At 42.6% G+C, this 27,669-nt stretch overlaps 1 protein-coding gene across 1 annotated transcript in view; it reads left to right on the top strand.

Moving 5' to 3' along the window:
• LOC145395688 (monocarboxylate transporter 10-like) overlaps nt 1-27,669 on the top strand; it is an 81,731-nt gene that overhangs the window by 36,073 nt on the left and 17,989 nt on the right. The window contains exons 2-5 of the mRNA XM_080269240.1: nt 16,733-16,884; nt 23,776-24,015; nt 25,250-25,456; nt 26,534-26,677. Coding sequence (XP_080125366.1) covers nt 16,733-16,884; nt 23,776-24,015; nt 25,250-25,456; nt 26,534-26,677 — 743 coding nt within the window. The remainder of the gene's footprint in view (nt 1-16,732; nt 16,885-23,775; nt 24,016-25,249; nt 25,457-26,533; nt 26,678-27,669) is intronic.

The raw sequence follows: 27,669 nt of genomic DNA, 5'->3' as shown, positions 1-27,669 counted from the left end.
ACATGCAGTACGGTGTTGTGGTTATTATTATTATTATTATTATTATTATTATTATTTATTATTATTATTATTATTATTATTATTTTTATTATTATTATTTTATAATTATTATTATTGTTTCTGCTGGATAGTGTTAGAGGGTTTAAGTGTTGTGGCGCCAAATACAGGGTTGTGTTTATGGCGCCAGTACGGCCTGACACCACTCCATCCCAGACACCAAATAATCTTATTTGTGACCCACTTGTTACCAGCAGCTTGCATAATTTAACACGCTGGTCAAGGCCGTAATTAAGTCTTTTAACTCATCTACCACCACCACCACCACCACCACCACCACCACCACCACCACCACCACCACCCTAACTTGGCCCAGATTTTCGTCCTTTTGCAGCTTACTTCACGTAGCTCAGTGGCAGAATAAGGCAATACTGTGGCTCCACATCCTTTTTATAGCACTTCATCGTGACTAGCATCATAATCAAGCGTTCCTTTCTTCTTACAATTCCTTATTCATGATAGAGGGATGACAATTTTAGGCCAAGTGAGAGTGCAAAGAGTATAGCGTGGCATTACGTTACTCTTCATTCTCAGCACACTGCATATTTGATTCTGTTTTGGAGAGACTTTGAATGGGTGATATTAAAGCCAATTTATTTTCAGCTGACGAAGATCCAGGATAGGGCTGTTAGAAGGAGAGAGAGAGAGAGAGAGAGAGACCAGAAGGGGGATGGTCTGGTGGTAGTAGTAGCAGTAGAAGTAGTAGTAGTAGTAAGAGTAACAGTTGTAGTAGTAGTAGCAGTACAAGTAGTGATAGTAGTAGTAGCAATAGATGTAGTAGTAGCAGTAGAAGTAGTAGTAGTTCAGTTGATGGTCGTGTAGTCAGGCGGGGGGTTGATTTGAATAGCAACTAAGGAGACTCATTCCCACCCCACAGCTAAGGCTCATTGAATTTCGTGCTGCTGTGACTTAAATATTGTGGTTGTGGAAGTGGCCCAGTTCTGTCAGATGAAGAGAGATTGGCTGTACCCCTGTCTTCTCTATTTTTCTGTACCTTATATCCGTCACAGCCTCCTGTACCCAACTTCTGTGCTAAAGAAAGGAAGGAATACTGAAGAATTAGCCACACAGTCGCTCCCGGTATATGGCACTGTAGGAGTAGAGGGTAAGTAAAGGCCGGAGGAAACACGGAAACATCAAGAAGAGAGGTAGGACAGAAGAGCAGGAAGGGATAGTAAGGAGTGGAAAGACTGGAGACAAAAAGGCCCCTCTTGGTCGCCTCTTATGACAAGCAAGGATACTGGGGAGGAGGAGGGGGAGGGGATACTGTGCTAAAGCTATTTTGTGTCACCGTCTTTTTTTTACATATATTTTTTACATTGTTCATTTTGCTGTCAGCGATACGTGTCTTGTGTTTTACTTTCTGTGCCTCTTATTTGCCATATCCTTCGCCTAACTCTTCTGTATGGTTTATATAGGGGAAGAGGGGGACTGAAGAGAAGAGGGGAAGGGGAGGGGAGGAGAGAAAGGAGGTATGTGGTGGGGAGAAGAGATAAAGAAGGAGGTATGTGGTGGGGGGAGGAGATAGTAAAGAGGTATATGGGGGAGGAATGAGAAAGGAGGGTTGGGGAGGAAGATTGAAGAGAGAGGTATATATGAGGGGGAGGGAGGGAGGGGAGGGGAGATGAGTGGCATAATGTAGAGGGGGAGGGGGGAGCTAGTAACAAGTTAGTGTGGATGGAATTTATGAGGGAGGGAAGAGAGAGAGAGGGGGGGTTAGAGATGTTGCTAAGGAGGCGAAGGTTAGAGGCGGAGGAGGAGAGAGGAAGGAGGGGAAGAGAGAGGACAAGAGAAGTGTTGTGTATATGAGAGAGAGACAGACAGACAGACAGAGACAGAGACACAGACAGACAAATTAATAAGAAAATGTAGGCTAAGTCGCTGATCAAGACACGTTAACATATCTATGAGGTTAAGAGAGAGACACAAACAGACATAACAGTTATTAAGACAATGAAAGATAAGTCGCTGAAGAAACCACGTTAAGGTGTGTCAATAAGGTTAAAGATAATACGATCCATAATCCAAACAAACCAGGTGACATTACAACAGGATACTAATTAATTATGGTTTGTATTTGCTTATTTATTTATTTATTTGTTTTATTTTATTATTTTTTGCTGTAACATGAAGCGATTTGTGGTGTGGAATATACCGCAGATTTCTAAAATGTAGCCCATCTCGTCACGGTATATATATATATATATATATATATTGTATATATATATATGTACATCTTGGTTAGTGTTAGGCTAAATTAAGTGATCAATCTGGGAAAGCAAATTTAGCGTGTAATGTTGAAGCGGATTACGGTACGGAAATCTCCACGTCTCCCCCCCCCCCGCGCACACACACACACACACACACACACACACACACACACACACACACACACACGGTAGTGTATGTTCCCCCAAAGACGAGAGCGTGGAAGGATGACGAATACTGGGAGGAATGGTACTCGGGAGGCGGCGAGGATTCGTGGGGCACTATGTTATTAAATATAATAATGAATAATGTGATGACGCAATGGGTCAAAGATGAGACACGGTTTCGAGGTGAGGACACACCAGCAAGGTTAGATTTACTGTCTACCAAAGAACCCGATGTAATAGAATCATTGGAATATATCTGTCCTTTAGGAAAAAGTGATCACGTGGTCATGAGTTCCAGATGTTAATAGGAAACGTCGAGCCAAGAGACGAGCTTCACAGACAGGGAAGATACAACTTTGGCAAAGCAGATTTTACAGGATTGAGAAACTTTTTTCAAAATGCGGATTGGAGAAAATTCAGAGAAACAAGAGAGATACAGAGGAAGTGGGATATCTTTCTAGACCTCTATAATTTGGGAGTGGAAAAATTTGTACCAAGAGTAAGAGGGAAAGAAAACAGGAAAAAGGAGTGGTTTAATAGAAGGTGTACGATAGCAAAAAAAGAGAGAGATAAGGCGTGGAACAATTGGAGAAAGAGAGGTAACAACAGAACAAAGGAAGAGTATAAAAGAACTAGAAATGAATACACAAGAATACGTAGAGAAGAAGAAAGGAATATTGAAAAAGGTATAATAGACAAATGCAAGGATGAACCCAAACTGTTTTATAGATTTGTTAATGGCAAACTGAAACAAAAGGAAGGAATCACCAAACTGAAAGTAGAAGGAGAGGTCTATAAGGATGCAGCAATGCAAGCAGAAACAGTGAACAAATGTTTCCAGTCAGTTTTCACTAAAGAAAAGGAGCTTGTGGAAGGGGAGGGAGTGATTAGAAATGTTCCGGTGATAAAAGATATAAAAGTGGAGGTACAGGAAGTGCATAAATTACTGGAAACTCAAGATGTAAGGAAAGCCCCAGGACCTGATGGAATTTCTAATTGGGTACTGAAGGAATGCAGAGAACAACTGGCGGATAAAATTCACAGTCTAATCGTATGCTCACTGGAAGAGGGGAAAGTGCCACAAGAATGGAAGAGGGCAAATGTGGTACCAATTTACAAGGGAGGAAACAGGGAAGAACCCCTGAATTATAGACCAGTGTCTCTAACCAGCATGGTCGCAAAATTGTGTGAGAGAATCCTGAAAGACAGATGGATAAAATATCTGGAAGAGATGAATATTTTGGCTGAATGTCAGTTTGGATTCAGAAGTGGAAGGTCATGTCTTTCTAACTTGTTGAGCTTTTACTCAAGAGCGATTGACGTGGTACAGGAAAGAGATGGTTGGGTGGATTGTGTGTACTTAGACTTAGAGAAGGCCTTTGACAAGGTACCTCATAAGAGACTAATGTGGAAACTAGAATATATAGGAGGACTGAAGGGGAAACTTCTGGAATGGATGAGAGACTTTTTGAGAGACAGACAAATGAGGACAGTAATAAAGGATCGGATGTCTGGATGGAGGGAAGTAACAAGTGGAGTCCCTCAAGGCTCGGTGTTTGCGCCTGTAATGTTCCTGATTTACGTAAATAATATGGTAGATGGAGTGAACAGTTATGCAAGTCTGTTTGCTGATGATGTAAAGATCTTGAGGAAGATAGAGGTTGAGGAGGATTGTAAAATACTGCAGGAGGATTTGGATAGGATACACAATTGGAGCCGGACGTGGGAAATGAAATTTAATGTAAAGAAATGTAAAATATTGGAAATGGGTAAAAGTACCAGGAGACCATCACTGAATTATTTTTTGGGTAATGAATTAATCACAAAAAGGAGAGAAGAGAAAGATTTGGGAGTGCTGGTCCAAGATAGTTTGTCACCAGAAAAGCACATTAACAAGATAGTTGGAGAGACTTATAAGCTCTTGACTAACATAAGAGTAGCATTTCATTATATGGATGAGGAAATGATGAAAAAATTGATAGTGGCCATGATCCGTCCCAGGTTAGAATATGCAGCAGTAGTGTGGTCTCCACACAAAAAGAAAGATATAAACAAGATTGAGAGAATACAAAGAACAGCAACCAAGATGGTCCCCAGTCTGACAGACCTGTCATACAGAGAGAGGCTGGAAAAGCTGGATTTGCCTTCCTTAGAGGAAAGGAGAAAGAAGGGAGACATGATTGCAGTGTTCAGGACCATGGTGGGAGTAGATAAAATTGACAAAGAAGATCTGTTTGTATGAGATAAGAGAGCAACAAGAGGACACGGAATGAAATTGAAAAAGTCAAGCTGCTTGAAGGATACCAAGAAATATAGCTTTCCTTACAGAAGTATTGACTTATGGAATAGCCTGGACAAAGAGATCGTCCAGTCTAAAAACTTAAACGAGTTTAAAGCTAAATTTGACTTATTGAGAAACAGCGACGGAAACCCACGAGCATAGCACATTCCGTGTATATCACAATTAGGTATATTCTTAAATATTTGGAACGACTTAGACAAAGAGGTGGTGGATGAGAAAAACATTCATGTGTGTAAAGGTATACTTGATAAATGTGGATACGGAGACAGGACAACACGAGCATTGCTCAATTCCTGTATACTACAAATAGGTAAATACAAATAGGTAAATACACACACACACACCGAGAGAGAGAGAGAGAGAGAGAGACTAGAAGGGGGGTGTTGACAAAAACCGGACCAGTAGTGTAGGTTTGTCGAAGGTAGGTTTGTCTGGCGCCAGTGAGAGAGAGAGAGAGAGAGAGAGAGAGAGAGACTAGAAGGGGGGTGCTGACAAAAACCGGACCAGGAGTAGTGTAGGTTTGTCGAAGGTAGGTTTGTCTGGCGCCAGTAAGAGAGAGAGAGAGAGAGTCTATGAAACTTAGAGATTCACTGCAGACGAAAATAATACTAAGGTTTTCTGTAACACTCCTGGTTGATAGGCAGCGCTTTCGATTAGAACCCCATCTTCATCCTCATCCTCCTCATCCTCATCCTCATCCTCATCCTTCTCCTCCTGGAAAAAGGTCATGTCTTTCCCACTCCGCACGGAAGCTGCGAAGTGGGAGAAATAGAGAGGGAGGAGGGAGGGGGAGTAGAGGGGAGGGAGGGAGGAGGGAGAAGAGGGTGAGTAGGAGGGAGGGAGGGAGGAGGGAGAAGAAGGAGAGAGGGAGGAGGGAGAAGATGAAGGTCGCAGGGAGGAATAGGGAGGAGGAAGGGAGGTTATCTGGCGCCAGGGAGGGAGGGGAGGAGGATAGGGTGGCATGTTTACCTGTCCAGTCCCTTCCTCCTCCTCCTCCTCCTCCTTCTTCCTCAGCCCATTTCTTCCCCTTTTCCTCCCCCAACCTATTTTTCCTCCTTCCTCTTCCCCTTTTTCCCCTCGTCACCTCCCTTTGTCCCCCTTCCCTCCCCTCTTTCCTCCTCCCCTCTCTTCCTCTTCTCCCTCGCTTCTTTCCTTTCCTCATTCTTCCCTTGCCTTCGCTACCTATTATTCTCTCTCTCTCTCTCTCTCTCTCTCTCTCTCTGTTATCTCCTTTCCCCTCCTCCTCCCCTCTCCTCCTTCCTCTTCCTTCCTCTCTTCCCCTTCTTCTCCCTTTCCCTCATCTTCTTTCTTCTCTTCCTTTCCTCTCCACTTTTTCTTTTCTCCCATCCCTTTCTCTTTTCTCCTCTCCCTTTCCTATGCTCATTCTTTCCTCCTCCTCCTCCTTTCCTTTGTCACAACTTGAGACCACAACTACCACAACAGTTACCACAACCACCACCATCACTACCACAACCACCACCATCACTACCACATACCACCACAACCACCACCATCTCTACCACACATACCACCACCATCACTACCACAAATACCATCACTACCACACATACCACCACAACCACCACCATCACTACCACATCAACTTCCACAACCACCATCACTACCACATCAACTTCCACAACCACCATCACTACCACATCAACTTCCACAACCACCATCACTACCACATCAACTTCCACAACCACCACCACCACCACCATCACTGTGATACCACAGATACCACCACAACCACTACCACTACCACCACAATTACCACAACTACCACCAGTTTCATATTAACTAAGAACAGTCATCTATTACCATTACTACCACAGCCACACCTACCAACATTACCACACACACACACACACACACACACACACACACACACACACACACACACACACACACACACACACACACACACACACACACACACACACACACACACACACACACACACACACAGATTATCACTAAAACTACCACCGAATTATCTGTTCACAGCCACCACAACTACCACCATCGCAACCACAAATACCACCAACACAACCACAACTACCACCATCACTACCACAACTACCACCATCACTACCACGACTACCACCATCACTACCACAACTACCACCATCACTACCACAACTACCACCATCGTTGAAAAAAGAGGAACCACAACCATTCCTAAACTACCACAACTACCATCATCAAGGCTATTGCAATTACTAAGGAAAATTTCTCTCTCTCTCTCTCTCTCTCTCTCTTCATTGTTTTTCCCATCTCGTCATTCGTTGTTTCTCCCTCCCTCCTTCCTCCTCCCTCCCTCCCCTTCCTTCTCTCTCCCTCCCCTTCCTTCTCTCTCCCTCCCTCCCTCCCTTCCTCCTTCCTCCTCCCTCCCTTCCCTTCCTTCTCCCTCCCTCCCTCCGTTACTTTTTCTCACTCCTCCCTTACCTCCCACCTTCCTTTCTTTCTCTACCTCCTCCCTCCCTCCGTCCTCCCTCCCTTTCTCTCGCTCCTCCCCCTCCCCTTCCCCCCTCCCCTCCCGATTAAATAACACGTCAGCTGACTCACCGGAGAGAGAGAGAGAGAGAGAGGGGGGGGTGGAGAGAGAAAGAGCGGAAGACATCTCAGAAGACAATGGAATGAGATCGTGTGTGTGTGTGTGTGTGTGTACAAGAGTAAAATGTTTATTATGTAGTGTGTGTGTGTGTGTGTGTGTGTATAGTGGTGTTTAACGGTATAGAACTACAGTGTATGTGAACAGAGTAAATGGATTTTCATAAATGCACTGTATATGTATAAGAGTGTGTATGTGTATATGTATGTATGTATTGTATGTCCTGATAAATATGGATGTATGTGTGTGTATATTTGTATGTATATTTGTAGCTATAAATATGGATGTATGTATGTATGTATGTATGTAATATTTGTACCTATAAGTATGGATTGGTGTATATGTTTATGAATGTATGTATGTATGTACCTATAAATATGTATGTATGTATGTAATATTTGTACCTATAAATATGGGTGGATGGATGTGTATGTGTGTGTATACCTATAAATATGGATGGATGTATACGTGTGTCTGTATGTACGTGTATACCTGTAAGCTGATATCCACAAAGAAAGCACGAAATATCCCATGTGCATTCGTGTATTTACATCTGCAAGGGAGAGCAAAGTGGCAGTCAGTGTATCTACAAATCACGTGTTACTGAGTGATTTAATTGCATATACCTGTGTGTGTGTGTGTGTGTGTGTGTGTGTGTGTGTGTGTGTGTGTGAGAGAGAGAGAGAGAGAGAAAAAGAGAGAGAGACCATGTAACCAAGAGTGTTTGTATGTATGCGTGCGTGAATATCTGTGTGTGTATGTGTGTGTGAGAGAGAGAGAAAGAGAGAGAGATCATGTAACGTAGAGTGTGTGTATGTATGTGTGCGTGAATATCTGAGAGTAGTTTCATGTACGTATGCACATAGTTAAGCAGTATGAGTAGCTATGGTGTGTGTGTTTGTATAGCCATTGTAGGGATGTGTTTGTATGTATGCATGTGCGTGAGGGAGACAGTTTTGTGTATGTGTTTTTATGTGTGTCTGTAAGAAAGAACGGGGATCCATTGTTTCAGCAAGACAGGGCATTGTTTGTGTGTGTGTGTGTGTGTGTGTGTGTGTGTGTGTGTGAGAGAGAGAGAGAGAGAGAGAGAGAACATGCGATTCTTACTTTATGATAATTAAGTGTTGCCAGGGACACACACACACACACACACACACACACACACACACACACACACACACACACACACACACACACACACACACACACACACACACACACACACACACACACACACAGATATGCATATTAAGTAAAAATTTTAGTGAAATGTTTGTGTTGTTTTGTTTACTTCAGGATTTAGTAGTTAAGGACATTCTCTCTCTCTCTCTCTCTCTCTCTCTCTCTCTCTCTCTCTCTCTCTAGTCACTGGGATCAAGGCAGAGGTGGTTAAGTACACTTGCACTTATACCCCCCACGCGCTCGCGCACACACACACACACACACACACACACACACACACACACACACACACACACACACACACACACACACACACACATCTCGGATACACGCACTCATGCGCACATGGACTACATACATACATACATACATACATACATATCGGTACGTCCAGGACACTCGCACCCTGTCTGACAGTTCGCTAAAACACACACACACACACACACACACACACACACACACACACACACACACACACACACACAGCCTTAATACTCTCCCAGCATGAATACCTTGTTGTAGTACACAAAGAATCTCTCTCTCTCTCTCTCTCTCTCTCTCTCTCTCTCTCTCTCTCTCTCTCTCTCTCAAGGTTCAGTGACACAAGGACGAACCATCAAGGGTGACATCTGGTAGTCAGTATGTCAACCTCGAGCCAGGGATGCGCATTTTCTCTCTCTCTCTCTCTCTCTCTCTCTCTCTCTCTCTCTCTCTCTCTCTCTCTCTCAGTGAAAGTATATGCTCCGTTTACTCTTACCTTGGCCTCAAATTGCCCTCTCTCCATCGTGAATGCCGAGTTATAACAATAAATTAACACTAGAATGCGATGCTAGTCACGAAGAAGTGCTGTGAGAAGGACATAGAGCCGTAGGATTGTCTCATTCTGCCAGAGCTACGTGAAATAAGCAGCAAAAGGAGAAAAATCTGGGCCAAGTTAAGGTGAAAAAGGTATAGTTATGTAAAGTGTTATTGTTGATAGAAGAGGAAGCTGCGTAACAAATTTTCCCCTGCTATTTGTTTTGCTTATTACACCTTACCATCCTGTTCTATGTTAAATAAATTCTTCTAATATCGCGTGCATAAGTAACTTACAAAAAGATATTAACCAACCATATCCAAAAATAAATCGGTAAGGAAGAGGTATTAGGGAGCTTCCTTTGACAGCGAGAAGAAGCACCCTAACACCTCTTCCTAATCGATTTATTTTACCTATTACTCCCTACTGCCCTCGCGTGTCAAATAATTCCATCACCTTAATTTTTAGCATAAATAAAAATACAAATGAATAGTAACCAGTCGTATTCAAAAAATAAATCGCCTAGGAGGTGGTGCTACTGAGCATCTAAATTGACGAGAATGCGAATCAAAATGTCTCCGGGGCTGAATAAGTCGGAGGGTAGCAAGAAATAAGGATGTGAAATACGTCCTCAGTCTGAAGGGAAGGATTAAGCGAGACAAGGAGGTTGAGAGAGAGAGAGAGAGAGAGAGAGAGAGAGAGAGAGAGACCAGAAGGGAGGTGCTGTGGAAATAATGAGAGGGAAGGTAATTGGTGGGAAGCAAGGAGGAATCACACACACACACACACACACACACACACACACACACACACACACACAGGACATGATAGCGAGGATGCAGAGTGAAGTTCCTGTTTTGGTTAAGTGTCAGCGAAATGTGGCTTTTTAGTGAGCTATTATGTCGGTGTGTGTGTGTGTGTGTGTGTGTGTGTGTGTGTGTGTGTGTGTGTGTGTGTGTGTGTGGAGGCGGGAGTGGGTGTGGTTGGGGGGATGTGAGGTTGGGGAAGCGGGTGTGTGTGTGTTTGAGAAAGAAACGTGCTAGAAACAGTTCTACACAGGCTACATTCTCGCCTCATTAATTCGGACGCTTAGAAGTGTTGGGGGGAAAAAAAAAAAAAGAAAAAAAAAAAGCCTTGCGCACTTTTTTTCAGTGATTCATATACACGCTGAACTTTTTTTTTTTTTTTTTTTTTTTTTTTTTTCCCTAAGGGAACTGGGCCACTCATAGCCAAAATACAAAGTCGTGATGGCGTGAAATCCAGGAAACTTTAATTATGAGGTAGGAACGAGTCTCCTTGATTACTAGTCAAATCAACCCTCCAAACCGACTACACCTGGCCATCATGTGAACTGAAAGGGTTTATGGATCTTTGTCAGGTGGAAGTCAATTGATTATATTTAATTTTACTTATCTATTTTTACCTCCGGCTAGTACAGTAGGTTATGTTTTTGCCGCCGTTGGCTTGTTTGTGTGTGTGTGTGTGTGTGTCTGTCTGTCTGGTAGGATTACTCAAAAAGTTATGAAAGGATCTTAATGAAATGTTGTGGAAGGGTGGGCCATGAGCAAAGGAAGAAATTATTAAATTTGGGGCCGGATCTGGAGTATCCCGCACAGTATTTCCACAAGTTCTCCATGAATTTCAAAGAAATATTATGGAAAAGTGGGCCATGAACCAAAAAAAGAAATGATTAAATTTTGGGGTGGATCCGGATTCGGATCCTGTATCCACGGATCCGGATCCTTTTAATGGCATTGGCGGAGGTATGCGCTCTTTGAGTGCTTTCTAGTTTGGCTTATGAAATTTGTAACGCCTCCCCTGCGATTTATTAAGTGCGGGAAATTTTTAGGAGTGGCCTTGTCAGTCAGTCACACATTAAAGATTTTCACACTCGAGGTGCTTTAGTATAGCAAAACCCCGTATGGTGCGTCACTTTAGCTTACTAAGGATTTTTTGCTCGCAAGTTTCTTCACTCTAGCAAACAATCAATTTCCTCCTCCTCCTCATCATCATCATCATCAATCCTCCTCCTCCTCCTCCTGTTTCATGTTGACCACCACAGCCGCTTCCTCCTCCTCCTCCTCCTCCTCCTCCTCCTCCGTTCCCCTGGTGGTCAACCTTGGAAGCTGATAATGTCAACAAGACGGCTGGACCATAACAAGGGATTCAAAACACCACCATTACTATACCACTTGTATTTCAACTTGGCTCCATTTATTGTATTTATTTTATTTACCCTTTTGAGGCCCAGATTTTATTATTTATTATTATTATTATTATTATTATTATTATTATTATTATTATTTATTATTATTATTATTATTATTATTATAATTATTATTTACTTATTTATTTTTAGGGCCTATTTCTCGTAGCTCAGGGGAAGAAAAAGACGATACTACGGTTCAACTTCTTTTCCATAGCACTTCTTCGTGACTAGCACCTTACTGTAGTGTTAATGTATTGTGACAGCGTAGCATTTGAGGCAGTAGTTTTAGGCCAAGGTAGAGTAAAAAGAGGTCAGAAAAAGACAGTGCCAAGGCTCTACATCCTTTTCAAGGCACTTCTTCGTGACAAGCACCTTATTGTAGTGTTAATATGTTGTGACAGCGTAGCGTTTAAGGGAAGATGGTAATTTTTGGCCAAGTTAGATTAGAAGGAGTATATCAGCTTCTCAGGGATTCAGAGCTGTGCATATAAAACTTGTGGCTCTTTTGCCTATGGTTGAGCTGCTTGGAAGATTCTCTCTCTCTCTCTCTCTCTCTCTCTCTCTCTCTCTCTCTCTCTCTCTCGAGGTTGAGTGGAAAGGGGTGTCCCGGACGTCAAGGAAGGAATTTGGATGAGAGAGAGAGGGGGGGGGGAGAGAGACTGAATTGGTGCTAAAGAGTGAGATGACTACCCTCACCACTCAAAGCTGTCTGTGGCTGCCTGCGTGTTTGTATGTGTATGTCTTTGTGTCTGTCCCTGTGTGTGTGTGTGTGTGTGTGTGTGTGTGTGTGTGTGTGTGTGTGTGTGTGTGTGTGTGTGTGTGTGTGTGTGTGCCTGTCTGTCCACTGTCTGCATGCATGTCCGTGTGTTTGTGTTTGTCTGTTTTGTTTCTACGTGCTTGTCCATCAGTTTGTTTTTGTTTGTGTCTGTCTCTACCGTCTGCGTGCCTGTCAGTCTGTGCATGAGAGTGTATATACATTCTTCCTGCCAGCGTAATTATAACAATGACAAGCTGGTAGGTGACGATGGCCAGCTTAAGCGTACCAAGTAGTACTCATTAACGTCTGTAAGCTTGCAAAGTTCCATTCGATTCCAGCCACCCACTGTGAAGCTAGGGAACTTGAAATTTGTGGAATGGCCCACCCGAGGTACAATTATAGATGGTGCTGCCAGCGACCGGCGTTGAGTTTCTACAGTAAAAGTCATTTCTGTATGGCCGTACTCCAGTTTAACATGCCACCCAGGGATCATGGCCCTGGCTATGCAAAGTTTCATTTAATTCCATCGAGCCACTGGGGAACTAAGGGGGCATTTTTGAAAACTGGTATTGGTTGCAAGGGACGCTGAGGCCAATCTTCGCAGGGTTGCCACTCGAAAACTAGAGGAGAGAGAGAGGAAAAATGGATGTCACACTTCCGATAGGGAATGACCTCAAGATTAAGGCCAAAGAAATCTGAACTTTCTACACCCGTTAGTAATGCTTCAACAGCTCAAAACGTGAAAAATACGACAGGGGCGTTTTTCCGGCCGTTGCTAGGCAATGAGTAGTGTCCTAGCAGCCAAAACCATGCGGACACAACTAGGTCGTAGGCTGGTCATTGTGTCCAAGTTTGTTCGGAATCGGTTAATTCTGAAGATTGGAAGTGCCTGCCACAATTAATACAAGAGAGAAACCAAGCAAGAAAGCGCCACTTTCTGTACAATTAGGGCAGCATGAGCTGGCCAATAAACGACTAATTAACAGCATCAGCTGTTGGTGGTATGTGGTGGCGACCATCATACACTTATGTAGTGCTGTCTACGTTTCCTTCACATTTATCATTCTTTTTCTGTGTCTGCCCTCCTCTCTTCCTCTTTATTATCATTAGTAGTAGTAGTATAGTAATAGTAGCAGTGGTGGTAGTAGTAGTAGTAGGAGAAGGAGTATATAATCTGTCATCGAACCCTTTATTGCCCCATCAGGTGCGTAGGTACCCTGAATTAGTCAACCCCTTCGTGACGTTAAAGACAAGCAACTATTTTTTCCTGAGAGAGATAGTGCGAGCAGTAAAGCCCAACCAAGCCTCTGATGTAGACCCCTGTGCACCACATTAGCCCCTGGTTCCTTGTTCCTATATAGGCCTAAACCACATCTAGCCTTTGGTTCCTTTTTCCTTGCATATAAAAAAATAATCCGGTTCAAGCGCCCAAACCCACAAACTCCCAGGCGTCCTTTGGGTTATATTAGTGTTTTTGATCTTTAATGACGGCCTAGGACTTCTGTTTTTCTTTTTCCGTTTTTTTCATCGGTCGTATAATCAGGGTAATGAAAAACAGTTATGGTTAGAGAGAGAGAGAGAGAGAGAGAGAGAGAATATTAAATGAGGGATAATATGAACAAAACTGCATGAAAATTCTGAATATATTGCAAACTAATCCTCCTTTTTTTTTTTTTTCTTTTTTTTTTTTGTGCTGGCCTCTGTGGTGACGATGAGCTGTTTTATAGTTGGCCTTATGCATCCAGTCTTCATGCTGTTTACACACACACACACACTCTCTCTCTCTCTCTCTCTCCCTCCGCCTCACTGTTGCGTCTTCGTCTCTTTACAATCGTTACTTCAATAAACACTACACTTCTGAACTCTCTGCCTGCATCCCTCTTCTGTTACGGCGGCTGGCGTTTAGCACCCGTCCAGCATCCCACTCTCACCCCCATTTGGCCCAGCTCCCTAATGCAAGACTTAACCGTTACTCCCAATCCTTCATTTATGCAACAGGTCAACTCTGGAACTGTCTCCCTCTGTCTGTATTTCCTGCTTCCTATGATCTCTAGTCTTTCAAAGGCAGTCTGTCCAGGCATCTCGAAATGATCGGATCTTGAATTTGGCTCTCTTTTGTATTGTTTTTGTTTTTTTTACTTGGAAGGAACAGTTTACGGGCTCCTCGCCTTTGGTTCCTTCTTCCTTGCGTAAAAAAACGTGTTAACTGATTACTGTCATTTGTATACACAACAAGTCAACTCTGGAACTGTCTGCCCCTGTCTGCATTTCCCTGTGTCTGTGGTGCCTACTCTTCAAAGCGTAAAATATCCAGGCATCTTGATATGAGTGGAGCTTGGGTGTGTTTTTGTGCTGTTTTATTTTTATTAGAAGAAAATAACATCACTGCGGATCTGTAGACAAAAAAGGGGAAGGAGAAAGAGGTGAAAGATAGATAGAAAGGAGATAGATAGAGAGAGGGAGAAAGTAGATAGATAGATAGAAAGGAGAGAGAGAGAGAGAGAGAGAGAGAGAGAGATTCACCTAAATGAGGATAAGTGCCTACCAGTCATACCTCCCATCATGCACTAGGCAGACAGAGAGAGAGAGAGAGAGAGAGCGAGAGAGAGAGAGAGAGAGAGAGAGGGTGGGAGCGAGGGAGAAGGTAGGGAGATAAAGAAGAATGATGAGAGATAGGGAAAGAGGGAGGAATTGGAGACAAAAGGAAGGGAGGATGAGAGAGAGAGAGAGAGAGAGAGAGAGAGATGAAAGGTAGGAAAGGGGGATTGGGAGAGTAGAGGAGGGGAAAGGAATCAAAGGAAGAAGGGGAGGATAGGGGGAAAATTGGAGAGATGGGAGGTAAAGTAGGAGGGATGGGGAGAGAAACAGGGTAGGGGAGAAAGAGAGAGAGAGAGTGGGGATGAATGAGAGTTGAGGAGGGGGAAGAAAAAATAGTGTGGGAGAGAAGGTTAGAGAAAGTGAGAAAGGGGAAAAACAGGATGGAGAGAGAGAGAGAGAGAGAGAGAGAGAGAGAGAGGCAACCTTGGACTCGTGTATAGGGTTTCCATAAAAGGGTAATCATGGCTATTTTTTTTCTTTATTTTTTATCATCTGAACCAGTCTTTAACCTCCATGCAAATAGGGGCTTTATTTTTCTGTTTTGCTGCAGAGAGGAAGAGAGGGAGAGAGAAAGAGGGAGGGAGAGAGAGAGAGAGAGGGGGGGGGGTTGTTTACTACAATGCAAACAGGGACAAGTTTTTTGCCATGTTTTGCCGTGGAGAGAGAGAGAGAGAGAGAGAAGGGGGGTTTGTTTATGAGGATGCAAATAGGGACAGGTTTTTCGTCCTGTTTTACTGCGGAGAGAGAGAGAGAGAGAGAGAGAGAGAGAGAGAGAGAGCGAGAGCGAGAGAGAGAGTATTCTTGTGGGCTTAGGAGTCTCCCCATCCCCTCATCCTTCGTGATCTGTATATCAGTCTTTGTATAGCTTAGTGCCAGAGAGGGATGGCATTTTGTGGTGGCTCTGGTATATGTTGCTGTTTGCTTTCCTTTGTATTCCTTTGTTCCGTTTTTTCTTACCTATCCCCTGAATGGAGGATGGTGAACTGCAGCAAAAGGGTTAGGTCATCCTTCAAACCACTGTGTGCACTTCGAGATGAGCCTGGGGTTACATAATGAAGAAAAAATGAAAATGATTGAGTGGTTGAATATTTATTGTTGTAAAGGTATACGGAGTACTTATACAACAAAAGAAGGTGATGTATACAATGCCATTACAGTTTTACACTTTCTTAACTTTTTTTTTTTAATACCTTCAATCCGATGATACCTTTTTAATTTGATTCAGTCCCTTAACAGTCAATTATATGTAGATTTAAGTGAGATGTCTTGTTGTGGAAAGGTTAAATATGGCTGTATCAGACCCTTTAAATTCTATAAAATTGTTGTAGATCAGATTAAGACCGCCTATCGATACCAAGAATATAACGGAAATACATCATCGGCGTGAAAGGACTAATATACGGCTTTGAGTGGTGTCATGTGGAGGTTTAAAACATGAGAGGGAATGGGGAATGTTGTGGTGTTGGAGGTGGTGGTGGATGCTCATGTATTGTGTAGTACTGTACCGTATTTAGTTTATTATGCTCCTCCTTTTATATTCTTGTTTTGTATGTTGAGAACCCTGGAAAATAAATTTATGATGATGATGATGATAATAATAATGACTGACTATTATGATGATGATGATGATGATAATAATAATGACGATGATTATGATGATGGTGATGATGATGACTTGTAATGTTTTGTATTCGTGTGTGTGTGTGTGTGTGTTTTGGAAGTTGGGTGATGATGATGATATTCGACTGTTATGTTTATTTTTAATGTCACAGTGATGATACCTGTTTTCTTCCATGTTTTCCCGCAGTTTTATATATTTACTTTTTCTCTCTCTTTCTGCAGCAACAATGATGTCGTTGGCCATCGGGTCTACCTTCCTGATGTCTGTGGTGGCCGGGGTACTCACGGACAAGTTGGGCATCAGATTGACAACCTTCATCGGGGGCGCACTGGCAACGGCTGGAATGTTTGTATCTTCATTTTTCTATGACAAGGTGGGTGAGAGAGAGAGAGAGAGAGAGAGAGAGAGAGAGAGGAGAAAAGGAGGAATAAAATCTGCCCCAGAGCTGGAGGTCATTTACAGCCCTGTTTTTGATGGGTTTACCCTTTTATGTAAGTCTTTTTTCACCCATCCATGGCAGTCAAAGTGATACAGGGTGTCATATGGCTCCAGTGTTACTTGTGTGTTAGCAGCCAAAAACGGGGGCAGGTTTTTAATGCCTGTATGCTCTCACTGTTGCCAACCCATACCTAGGACCTTGGGTTTGAATTAGAAGTTTCCATTTAGGACAGCTACCATCCAAGGCGAGTGCAACTGTTTTACTCCTGCTATCTTGTACTATTATATTCAGCTCACAAGAGACTACAAACTGACATGGTTGGATATCGCCTTCAGTAACCCTGTACAATTAGAATTCTCACTTAATCTAAATGAAATAGTCTAGTTGCAGAAAGAATAAAAAGAAAATTATGTGAGAATAAAGAACAGTAAAGACATTGGTATAAAGCTGCAACTTGCTGTGTGTTATCGTGTGTTATTTTACTATCATCATTTATCTTGTTTAATCTAATCAGTTGAGAGTGTGACTAAACTATAACCTTGAATTGGGTGTTAAAAAAAGACCCAGATAAACATGAATTGATAAATGGTAGTGATCATTCCCATATTCAGTCCCCCTCCATCATCATCATCATCATCATCATAACGACAACAACGATGACGAAAATGACAATGCAACCCCCCCCCCACACACACTTCTTTATAGATGTGCATTACGCTGCCTACCAGAGAAAGAGTTAATCCATTGACTATCAGAAGGGAGGCCAGATCTTTGTTTTGTGCTCCTCCTTACATAATTCATCCAACCAGTTCAATTCCCTTGCAGTTTTTTTGTTACTTTCTCAGCTTCCATACATCACCTGGTCACACACTTATTTACCATATCCCTTGACCTTCCTTTTGGCCTCGCACATTTCTTCTCTCCTTCAAAGTCTCATATATATACCCTTTCTACATCCATTCTCCTTATGACTGTACTGTTTAAGCACACTCTTCAACCCTCTTATCAGCAGACTTCTGTATTCCAGATATTTTTCATCCAGATGTACTTTATATACTACCATCATTTTATTCAATGCTGGTCTCCATTACAGTCATTCATGTGGGTCGTCCATTCATCATCCATCAGGAGGGCCACTTCTATTCAAGTTACCCACACTTGAACATACACCTGTCACACCTTCTTATAGCATGTTTCTTTTAACCTGAATATCCCTAACCTTTCAGTCCTGTTGATGGTCAGGTGTAGGCAGATTAGAAGTTTGATTTGACTAGCAACTAAGGAGGCTTATTCCTACCACTTACCTAACTTTCAACATGTTCATCCAAACGCATGTGAAAATAAGCCAGCTATAGTCATCAATTGCACACCATTTCACCATTATTTCACCTACTGTCCACTCCCTTTCACTGTTATTTCACCTACTGTCCACTCCCTTTCACCATTATTTCACCTAGGCCTATGGTCCACTCCCATTCACAAGTATTTCACCTACTGTCCACTCCCATTCACTAGTATTTCACCTACTGTCCACTCCCTTTCACCATTATTTCACCTACTGTCCACTCCCTTTCACCATTATTTCACCTAGGCCTACGGTCCACTCCCTTTCACTAGTATTTCACCTACTGTCCACTCCCATTCACTAGAATTTCACCTACTGTCCACTCCCTTTCACCATTATTTCACCTACTGTCACCAGATCATATCTTCTCTCCTTGTCTGTACAGTAATTGCTACTTCTTTCCTTGCTCACCCAAGCATAACCTATGAGTGGTGTATGAGAGAGAAGGGTGTGGATTAGGAAGAGAGCAGCCCAGTGGCAGAGAACAGGATGAACTGGAGACGATTTATTTGAGGCCATTCCTTCCAGGATCAAGGCATGTAGCAGTAGCTGGAGAAATAGACATAACATAAAACATAGACTTCATTGCATATTGAATATCATTTGTATTATATTCTTTATGCTACTGGATGATTTTATCCAGCTTAAGAGAGACTTCTTGAACTGGAGGGGCTTTGGATTTTTTTTTTTTTTTTTTTTTTTTTTTTTTTTATAGATACCACTAAATACTTCTTTACTACTACAGATTCTGTCTTGAGTTGAATGAGTTTGTCAGGAGATAAGAAGAATATAAAATATATATATATATATATATATATATCTATCTATCTATCTATCTATTGCCAGATGCCTCCATCCCGTTTGGGGTGGCCACAAACAAATCGCCTCCAAGTCGCCCTGTCCCCCGCCATTTCTCTGCCTTGCTCCCAACTCACACCCCCCTCTCTCATACAGATATATATATATATATATATATATATACAGTCTATATTCATTCATTCATCATCTAATCCATTGTTGCCCTGTGAGGAGCATTTTATAGAGAGAGAGAGAGAGAGAGAGAGAGGTCCCGGGTTACATCAGAGTTCTGTTTCTGAGACGTTACATAAGTTGATTTTGCTGTAACTCTAGTTTCTGACTGCACATCGTACATTTATTCCTCGAGGGTGTGAGTCAGGGGGTTGGGACGTGATGTGAAATATGAGGGTCTGGCAATGCAGGATGGACCAGACAAGAATGTGCTGAACATAAGGAGGGAGAAGAGAGATAGAAGTGAGTGAAAAGGGGAGAAATGAAAGAAGTTGAAGAAAAAGAGACAACAGGGAAAAAAAGAGGGAGAAGAGAGAGGAGTGGAGAAGGGGAGAGTATATTACAGGGATGAGAAGGAAGAAGGGAAGGGAGGACAAATGGGGGGGGGGGAGGAAGCGTGTTGTTTGGGGTGAAGAGAAGGATAAATGGGTGTAGGAAGCATGAGGAAGGTAATAAAGGTAGAGGGAAAGAAAAGAGGAATGGGGAGAGGAACGAGTAATAGATGAGGGATTAAGGATTAATGAGGAAATGGACGGGAAGAAGAATAGGACAAGAGAGGGGATAATAGAAGTGGGAGGGAGTTAAGGAAGGAAACAGGAATGGGGAACCAATAGGGGATGAGCAAAGGAGGGGAGGAAATAAAGAAGTGAGAAGAGAATAGAGTGGAAAGAGACATGTTGCGGCAGACAGCAACACTTTAAAACCTGCGCTCTATATTTATTTCTTCACTATTTTATTGTATTTTTAAATTTCTTTGTAACAGACTGTCGTAACCTCGAGATTGACACAAGTTGAGAGCTACATAACCTGGGACCTTACTGTTTATATATATCTATCTATCTATCTATCTATAGTCCGACGCCCTAATCCCGCAAAGGGTGGCCGCAGACAAAACGCCTCCAAGTCACTCTGTCACCCACCATTCGACTACCCTCCCCCCACCTCACCCCCCCCTCCCTCATATACCTCTCAACTCCATCCCTCCACCTCATCCTCGGTCTACCCCTCCCTCTCCCTCCCTCCACCTCACCTACATACACCCTCTTAGTCAGTCTTTCACTCTCCATTCTCTCCACATGTCCAAACCACCTCAGTGTATTTCTCCTAATCTTCTCAACCACATCCACATCTACCCCACAACGTTCCTTCACTTCTTCATTCGTCAACCTGTCCCTCCACGTCACTCCACATGCTCCTCTCAGGTAACTCATTTCCACTGCTCTCACTCTTGACTTGTTCCCCTCTTGCAAGGTCCACGCCTCGCTTCCATACGTCAGGGTAGGGATCACAATACCATCATGCAGTGACTTCTTAACTTCCATACTCACCTCCCTATTTCTCATCACTGCTTTCAGTGTACCAACAACCTTTCTTCCCTGCTGTACCCTTTCACGTACTTCATCCCCCAAAGTTCCATCCTTACTCATCACACTACCCAAGTACTTGAATGCACTCACATTCTCCATATATATATGCAGTCCCATGCTGAAGGGGTTATTGTAACATAAGACAGCATAACATAACTGATGAACCTAACTCGTCTTTTACATAAAACAAGAAACCTCATCCCATCTTTACGTCGGGAAAAAATGTGAAGATGATGATGATGATGACTCCATTTCTTTCTTCATTCATGCCTCCCACATTCCACATGATCAAATATTTAAGCCTTTTTAGCATTGCAGTTCCTCAAGTAGGCGCTAGGCACAGTTTTGAGGATTTCATATCCTTTATTTAACCACTTCATCCTGATCACTTATAGTACATTGACGTAGTACATGGTAAATTAGGCAGCAAGAGGCACTTTGTATTGGAAAACGTGTGCCAAAAATTTTGTTACATGTACTGTTGCCTAGCATGTCCTTTGAGATTTTAAGAATTTCTGACATTAGTGAAGGGATTAATGATGTTTAAGCACACAGTGGATGCTTCACCATGCAATGAAAGTTAAAAAAGGGAGGGAAAAATTATCTATAATACAGAGTAAAATCTCAGTATGTAAAACCCTCCCATAACTCGTAAATGCACTAACAGCTGATGTGCTTTTAGATATTTTATCTCAGTGATTTGGGTCCTGAATCTTTCAGAGTAGCTTGTCTTCTTATATTAATGTTATTGTATTGATATTTAATGGGAAAGTGGGAGCTCCCGCCATCCACTCACACAGTGTAGCGCTGCCTTCATATAATGCTACAAGGGGCAAGCCAGATGGGTTTCTTTTAGCCAGGTAACCATTTACAGTACTACATTGGATGGTAATTACATAACCAATGGACATGACACTTGGGTGTGTAGGGAGTCAAGGCACTTTGACTGGAACCCGTAATGGTTTAGTCCTTGGGCTGGGAGAGGTTTAGTGTTCCCATAATGCCACTCAGGTGTCAGTGAGGCTGATCACCTTCACCTTAAATGTTATGACTGGGTATCCTATCCCTGGGCCTCTAGGCTCCTGATGGAAAAAAATTTAATGATAGATGGATGGGTTACATGTATTGTTATTATTCACTCCAACAAGGAGAGTATGTTTTCAGCCCTGTTTGTTTGGTGTTTTATTAGTTTGTTTGTCTCTTAGCATGATTACTCAAAAACTAAAAGAGAGATTTGGACCAAATTTGGTGTGTAGAGAGTGAGAGCAGTGTGAGTATAAGTGGTTGGGGAATGGCTGGGAGAAGAAGAGATGAGAAGAGGGAGGAAGAGATCAGTAGGTCGGAAGTAGTGGAAGCGATGAAGAAGATTAAGCTGGGAAAGGCCCCAGGAATTGATGGAGTGTGTGGTGAAATGCTTAGGTATGGGGGTGAGATTGTTGTGGAGTGGATATGGAAATTGTGTAGATTGGCTTGGGAAGAGGGAAGGGTTCCAGAGGACTGGAAATCAGGTATAATTGTTCCTCTGAACAAAGGAAAAGGGGAGAGAGAAGTATGTGGTAACCATAGGGGTATTTGCCTTCTTAGTGTGACTGGTAAAATATATGGTAGAATACTCATTGATAGGGTTAGGCATATGACAGAGGAGCTAGTTGGAGAAGAACAAGGGGGATTTAGGAAGGGAAAAGGGTGTGTAGATCAGATATTTGTTCTAAGATGTTTAGTGGAGAAGTATCTAGAGAAGGGAAGGAAAGTGTACGCTGCCTTCATGGACTTGGAGAAAGCTTATGACAGAATAGATAGGAAAGGTATGTGGAAGGTATTAAGAATATATGGAGTGGAGGGGAAATTGTTGAGTGCTGTGAAGAGTATGTACGAGGGAGCTAGGGCTACGGTGCGAGTGGATGGTGAGCTGAGTGAGTTCTTTGATCTCAATGTGGGACTGAAACAGGGGTGTGTAATGTCTCCATGGCTGTTTAATATATATATGGATGGGGTTGTAAAGGAGGTACAAGGTAGGGCAGTAGATGTGGGGGTGGCCCTAATGAATGAGGGTGAGATTTGGAAGCTTCCGGTGTTGCTGTTTGCTGATGATACAGTATTGTTGAGTGAAGATGAATGGGAGTTGCAAGGTTTGGTGAATGAATTTGGGACAATGTGTAGGAGGAGGAAGCTGAAAGTTAATGTAAACAAAAGTAAAGTTATGGTGTTTGAGAGGAATGAAGTCACAGAGTGTGCAGTGAGGTTGGATGGTGAGGATATGGAGAATGTGAGTGCATTCAAGTACTTGGGTAGTGTGATGAGTAAGGATGGAACTTTGGGGGATGAAGTACGTGAAAGGGTACAGCAGGGAAGGAAGGTTGTTGGCACACTGAAAGCAGTGATGAGAAATAGGGAGGTGAGTATGGAAGTTAAGAAGTCACTGCATGATGGTATTGTGATCCCTACCCTGACGTATGGAAGCGAGGCGTGGACCTTGCAAGAGGGGAACAAGTCAAGAGTGAGAGCAGTGGAAATGAGTTACTTGAGAGGAGCATGTGGAGTGACGTGGAGGGACAGGTTGACGAATGAAGAAGTGAAGGAATGTTGTGGGGTAGATGTGGATGTGGTTGAAAAGATTAGGAGAAATACACTGAGGTGGTTTGGACATGTGGAGAGGATGGAGAATGAAAGACTGACTAAGAGGGTGTATGTAGGTGAGGTGGAGGGATGGAGAGGGAGGGGTAGACTGAGGATGAGGTGGAGGGATGGAGTTGAGAGGTATATGAGGGAGGGAGGGGTGAGCTGGGGGGAGGGGAGTCAAATGGTGGGTGACAGAGTGACTTGGAGGAGTTTTGTCTGCGGCCACCCTTTGCGGGATTAGGGCGTCGGGCTATAGATAGATAGATAGATAGATAGCCCATGTCCCAGGGAACAATTGATTAACTTTTGGGACCGATCCAGATCGTATTGCAGATTCTGGATCTGGAAAACATTTAAGTACTAATCGGTGATTAGAAAAACTAACCCATTATGAAGAGTGGTTTGGAAATGACGTTGCCCTTGTTGGAGAGGTGCCCCTTTAGTTATTATTATTATTCTTTGCAGATAGAGGTGTTAATGGTGACATATGGACTAATGTTTGGCATAGGTGCATCTTTGGCGTACACCCCATCACTGGTCATCCTGGGCCACTACTTCCAGCGCTGGATGGGCCTTGTCAACGGCTTTGTCACAGCAGGGTCTTCAGTCTTCACCATTGCCATGCCTTTTATTCTTCCTCTCATCCTAGACATTGGCTTGCAGACCACGTTTCACTTCTTAGCTGGCCTTAATGCTGTATTAATGGTGGGTATATTTGTGTTCATGTCTAAATCAATTGGTGCAGTACAGCAGTCGTATCTTCACTGAGTTCTGTCATGTTGTAATGCCTTGTCTTTCATTACTGTATTGTGTGGGTGTGTGTGTGGGTGGGTGGGAGGGTGTGTGTGGGTGTGGGTGTGGGTGTGGGTGGGTGTATATGGAAGAGAGGGAGAGAGAGAGAAAGAGAGAGAGAGAGAGAGAGAGAGAATGTTAAAGAAATGGAAAAGTATGTTTATTGACTACCCTATATAGTTGATGAAATCTTGAATTGTAGTCCAGTGACATTTCTTTTTTTTGCCAGTCCACTATCAAACTGTTTTTTCAGTCTAGGACGGCTGTTTAGTTCTGGATCCCCCTGTAATGGGGTCTGTAAATGCCAGTGTTGCCTGTAGCCAAAGTGGGAATTCTCTGTTTTGCTCAGTGCTAATGTGTGCACATGTGGAGCACCGGGGCCTGAGTTTGAATCCTGGCCAGGACAATGTGGTTAATTTGTTAAGCTTCATTTCAGTTATTACATTGGTTGGCAACGGTGTGGGATGTGAGGCGAGGTTTGGTTGGCAATTTGATCTTGGGTAGTTGGCAGTATCCTTGTCCGTACATCCTGGGGATGAGCGGTTTGGTGTGGTCCGCACTGTCCCCAATGGAGGCTTCCAATGCTTTGCTACTGTGTATTCAAAACTCACTAAATTAATCACCAAGAGGAGAAAGGAGGGGTGTAATGGGGTCCATAAATGCCCACGTTGCCTGTAGTCAAAGCAGGGATCCTCTGTTAGGCTCAGTGGTAACTTGCACTCATGGAGTGCGAGGGCCTGAGTTTGAATCCCGGCCAGGACAGTGTGATTAATTTGTTAAGTTTCATTTCAGCTATTACACCCCAGTTAAAAAAGTCTCCCCTACACTGAATGTAATTGCCTGGAGAAAGTAAGAATAAAATGAAAACTTTCATCATTGGGTTTAAGGGATTAATTATTTGGTTGCATGTTGACCAAGCCTCAAAACTCATCCATCCCCAAGCTTTTCCGGTTTGGTTTGGTTAGATTGTTAGGTTAGATTAAGTTAGGTTTGATTATGCTAGGCTAAGCTAGACTATGTTAGGTTAGGTTAGGCTAGATCAGGATAGGTTAGATTAGGCTAGATTGCATTGGACATTATAACTGAGGATGGATTGGCTTTAGGGCTGGTTGGGCTGGATTGACCTTAAAGTAGTGACTTCCCCCAGGTGGCAGCATTGGTGTTCAAGCCTCTGATGCCCCACTTGCCACCCCCCAAGAGAGACCCTGAGGCAACGGCAGGATGTGCAGGGAAGTGCCGGGGGTTCTGGGGACGTATAATCAATGTGGACATCTGGCACAACAAACGCTACGTCATCTGGACTTTTGCCATCCCTTCTGCACTTTTTGGGTACTTTGTCCCTTATGTCCATCTGGTGAGTCTGCTTTAACTCATTTACTGCCAGTTCATGTATCTCACTTTCACAACACAGACACTCCTTGAACAGAACCTCTGGAAAGGATCACTTGGATCACTCACCTGAAGTGTCTGGTTTCCTGGAGTCCATTTGCCTCATGTCCAGATGAGTCAAGGGCCACAAGAACAAGTGTTATTTTAGTTTGATGATACAGATTTTGGTGCAGCCAACTTCAATGGTTCTCCACAGATCCACCAGCATGTCATGAAAGCATCCCACCAATACCATCACACAAGCACTGAATGAGACAACGTTAGCTTACAGTATTGTATTCAATATGTACAGTAGGTATTACCACCTAAGTTGGTATATGTAAAGATATGTAACATGTAGGAGGACTACAAGGTCATAAGGAATGGGCTATCAGGTTTATGCCCCAAATTGGGCACACAAAGAAAACAGAAATGACATCCATGAACAATTGTCTCATGTCAGTGTTGCTGGCATCCATTTAGCAGGCTTGTTCAAAAACTGGGTAGAAGGGAGCGAGCAGCCATGGGTGAGGGCAATTCATAGGGCCTCTTAACTTTCCCTCCTGTACAGCATTCGCAGCATTTAATTAGTGGTTAATATTGCTGTATCCACATGATGCTATTTGGCTCTGGAGAGACTTCCTGGAATGGACACTTTAAACCTACAATAGCCCTCATAAACACCTTCACTGTGAGGGGGGGTCTCAAGTAGAATACCCAGATATTATGATCCCCAGCACATACTTCTAGTTCCAACCCACCTCATTTATTAGTGGAAAATTGGTTTATGATAATGATATATATATATATATATATATATATATATATATATATATATATATATATATATATATATATATATATATATATGTATGTATCGGTCATGTCCATAAGGTTTAGATATACAGTAGCCTTCATAAACCCCTCCACTTTCAGGGGGTCTCAAGTAGAATACTCAACTGTTTGCTTTTTTACACGTATTTCTGGTTCCAGCCCATCTCATTTAACAGTGCAAAATAGGTTTATGGTGGTGGTGATGGTACTTTATCTGTCTTGTCCTTAGGTGAGTTTTGCAAAGCTAATACTTGGTGAGAATGTGAGGTCAGAGGTGCTGGTGCAATGTATGGGAGCTACTTCATTTGTTGGCCGACTGATGTTTGGCCTGATCGCCGACAGGCCTTGGGTCAACCGCATCTTCCTGCAGCAAGTATGTATCAAGGTGTACTCTGTTTACTTTGACTTGGCCTAAAACTCCCATCTCTCCATACTGAATGCAGAGTTGTAGCAATAAATTAAGACTAGAATATGGCACCAGTAATTAAGATGTGCTCTGGAAAAGATGTACACCCATAACAGTTTCTAATTCTACCACTGAGCTACAAAGAGTAAACCACAAAAGGTTAAAAATCATGGTCAGGTTAATAATGAAGGAACCTAAGTCTATGTTATGTCAAATATGTGTTTTAAATTATCACACCTTTTCGATTTATTGTGCTGTAACCTGGGGGAAGCTGGCAAAAAAAGTGGAAATTTAATAGACAGTTTTTCTGCAATTTATGTTACTTAATAGCAAGAATAATAGAAATGTGCTTGTAATGAGGATATTCTATAATAACTGTTATATGATTATATTTTATTATTTTCAGTTTGCTTTTATGCATTACTTCAGGTATGCAGTATACATACTGTACTGGAATTTCATTTATCCAAACCAGATACAGTACAATAATTCACTGTTGTACTGTGCATGCTTTCATTTAGCATGTATTTCACCAAGAAATTGTCAGACAACATAGGAATGCCTTTGACATAAATCTCTCTAACTGTAGCCAGATTATCTTTTCACTGCTGTTGACTGTATGTAATTCATTCATTCATCATTCAGTCTAGTGTTGCCATGACATCAGAATTCTTTTTCTGTGGATATTTCTTAGATATCTGGGAAGAGTATTACTCATTTTCATTACGGTATATCATTACGTGCTGTACAAAATTCATAAATTTACTTATAAATCTTTTACCCCATTTGGCGTATTATCAGTTTTTGGGGGGGTTCGTGAGGAAAAACATGTACAATCATTCCAATTTCTGCAACTGAGAATACTTGTTGTTCAGTGCTGTGAACAGAATGTATGAGGGGATTAAGGCTACCTTGCATGTGGATAGTGAAGTGAGTGAATTTTTCTGTCTTAATGTCGG

The sequence above is a fragment of the Coenobita brevimanus genome, chromosome 4 (assembly GCF_032717465.1).
Source record: "Coenobita brevimanus isolate Jiangsu-jjx chromosome 4, ASM3271746v2, whole genome shotgun sequence".
Lineage (NCBI taxonomy): Eukaryota > Metazoa > Arthropoda > Malacostraca > Decapoda > Coenobitidae > Coenobita > Coenobita brevimanus.
The sequence above is the reverse complement of the archived record's forward strand: the minus strand, read 5'-3'. Positions and strand labels throughout refer to the sequence as shown.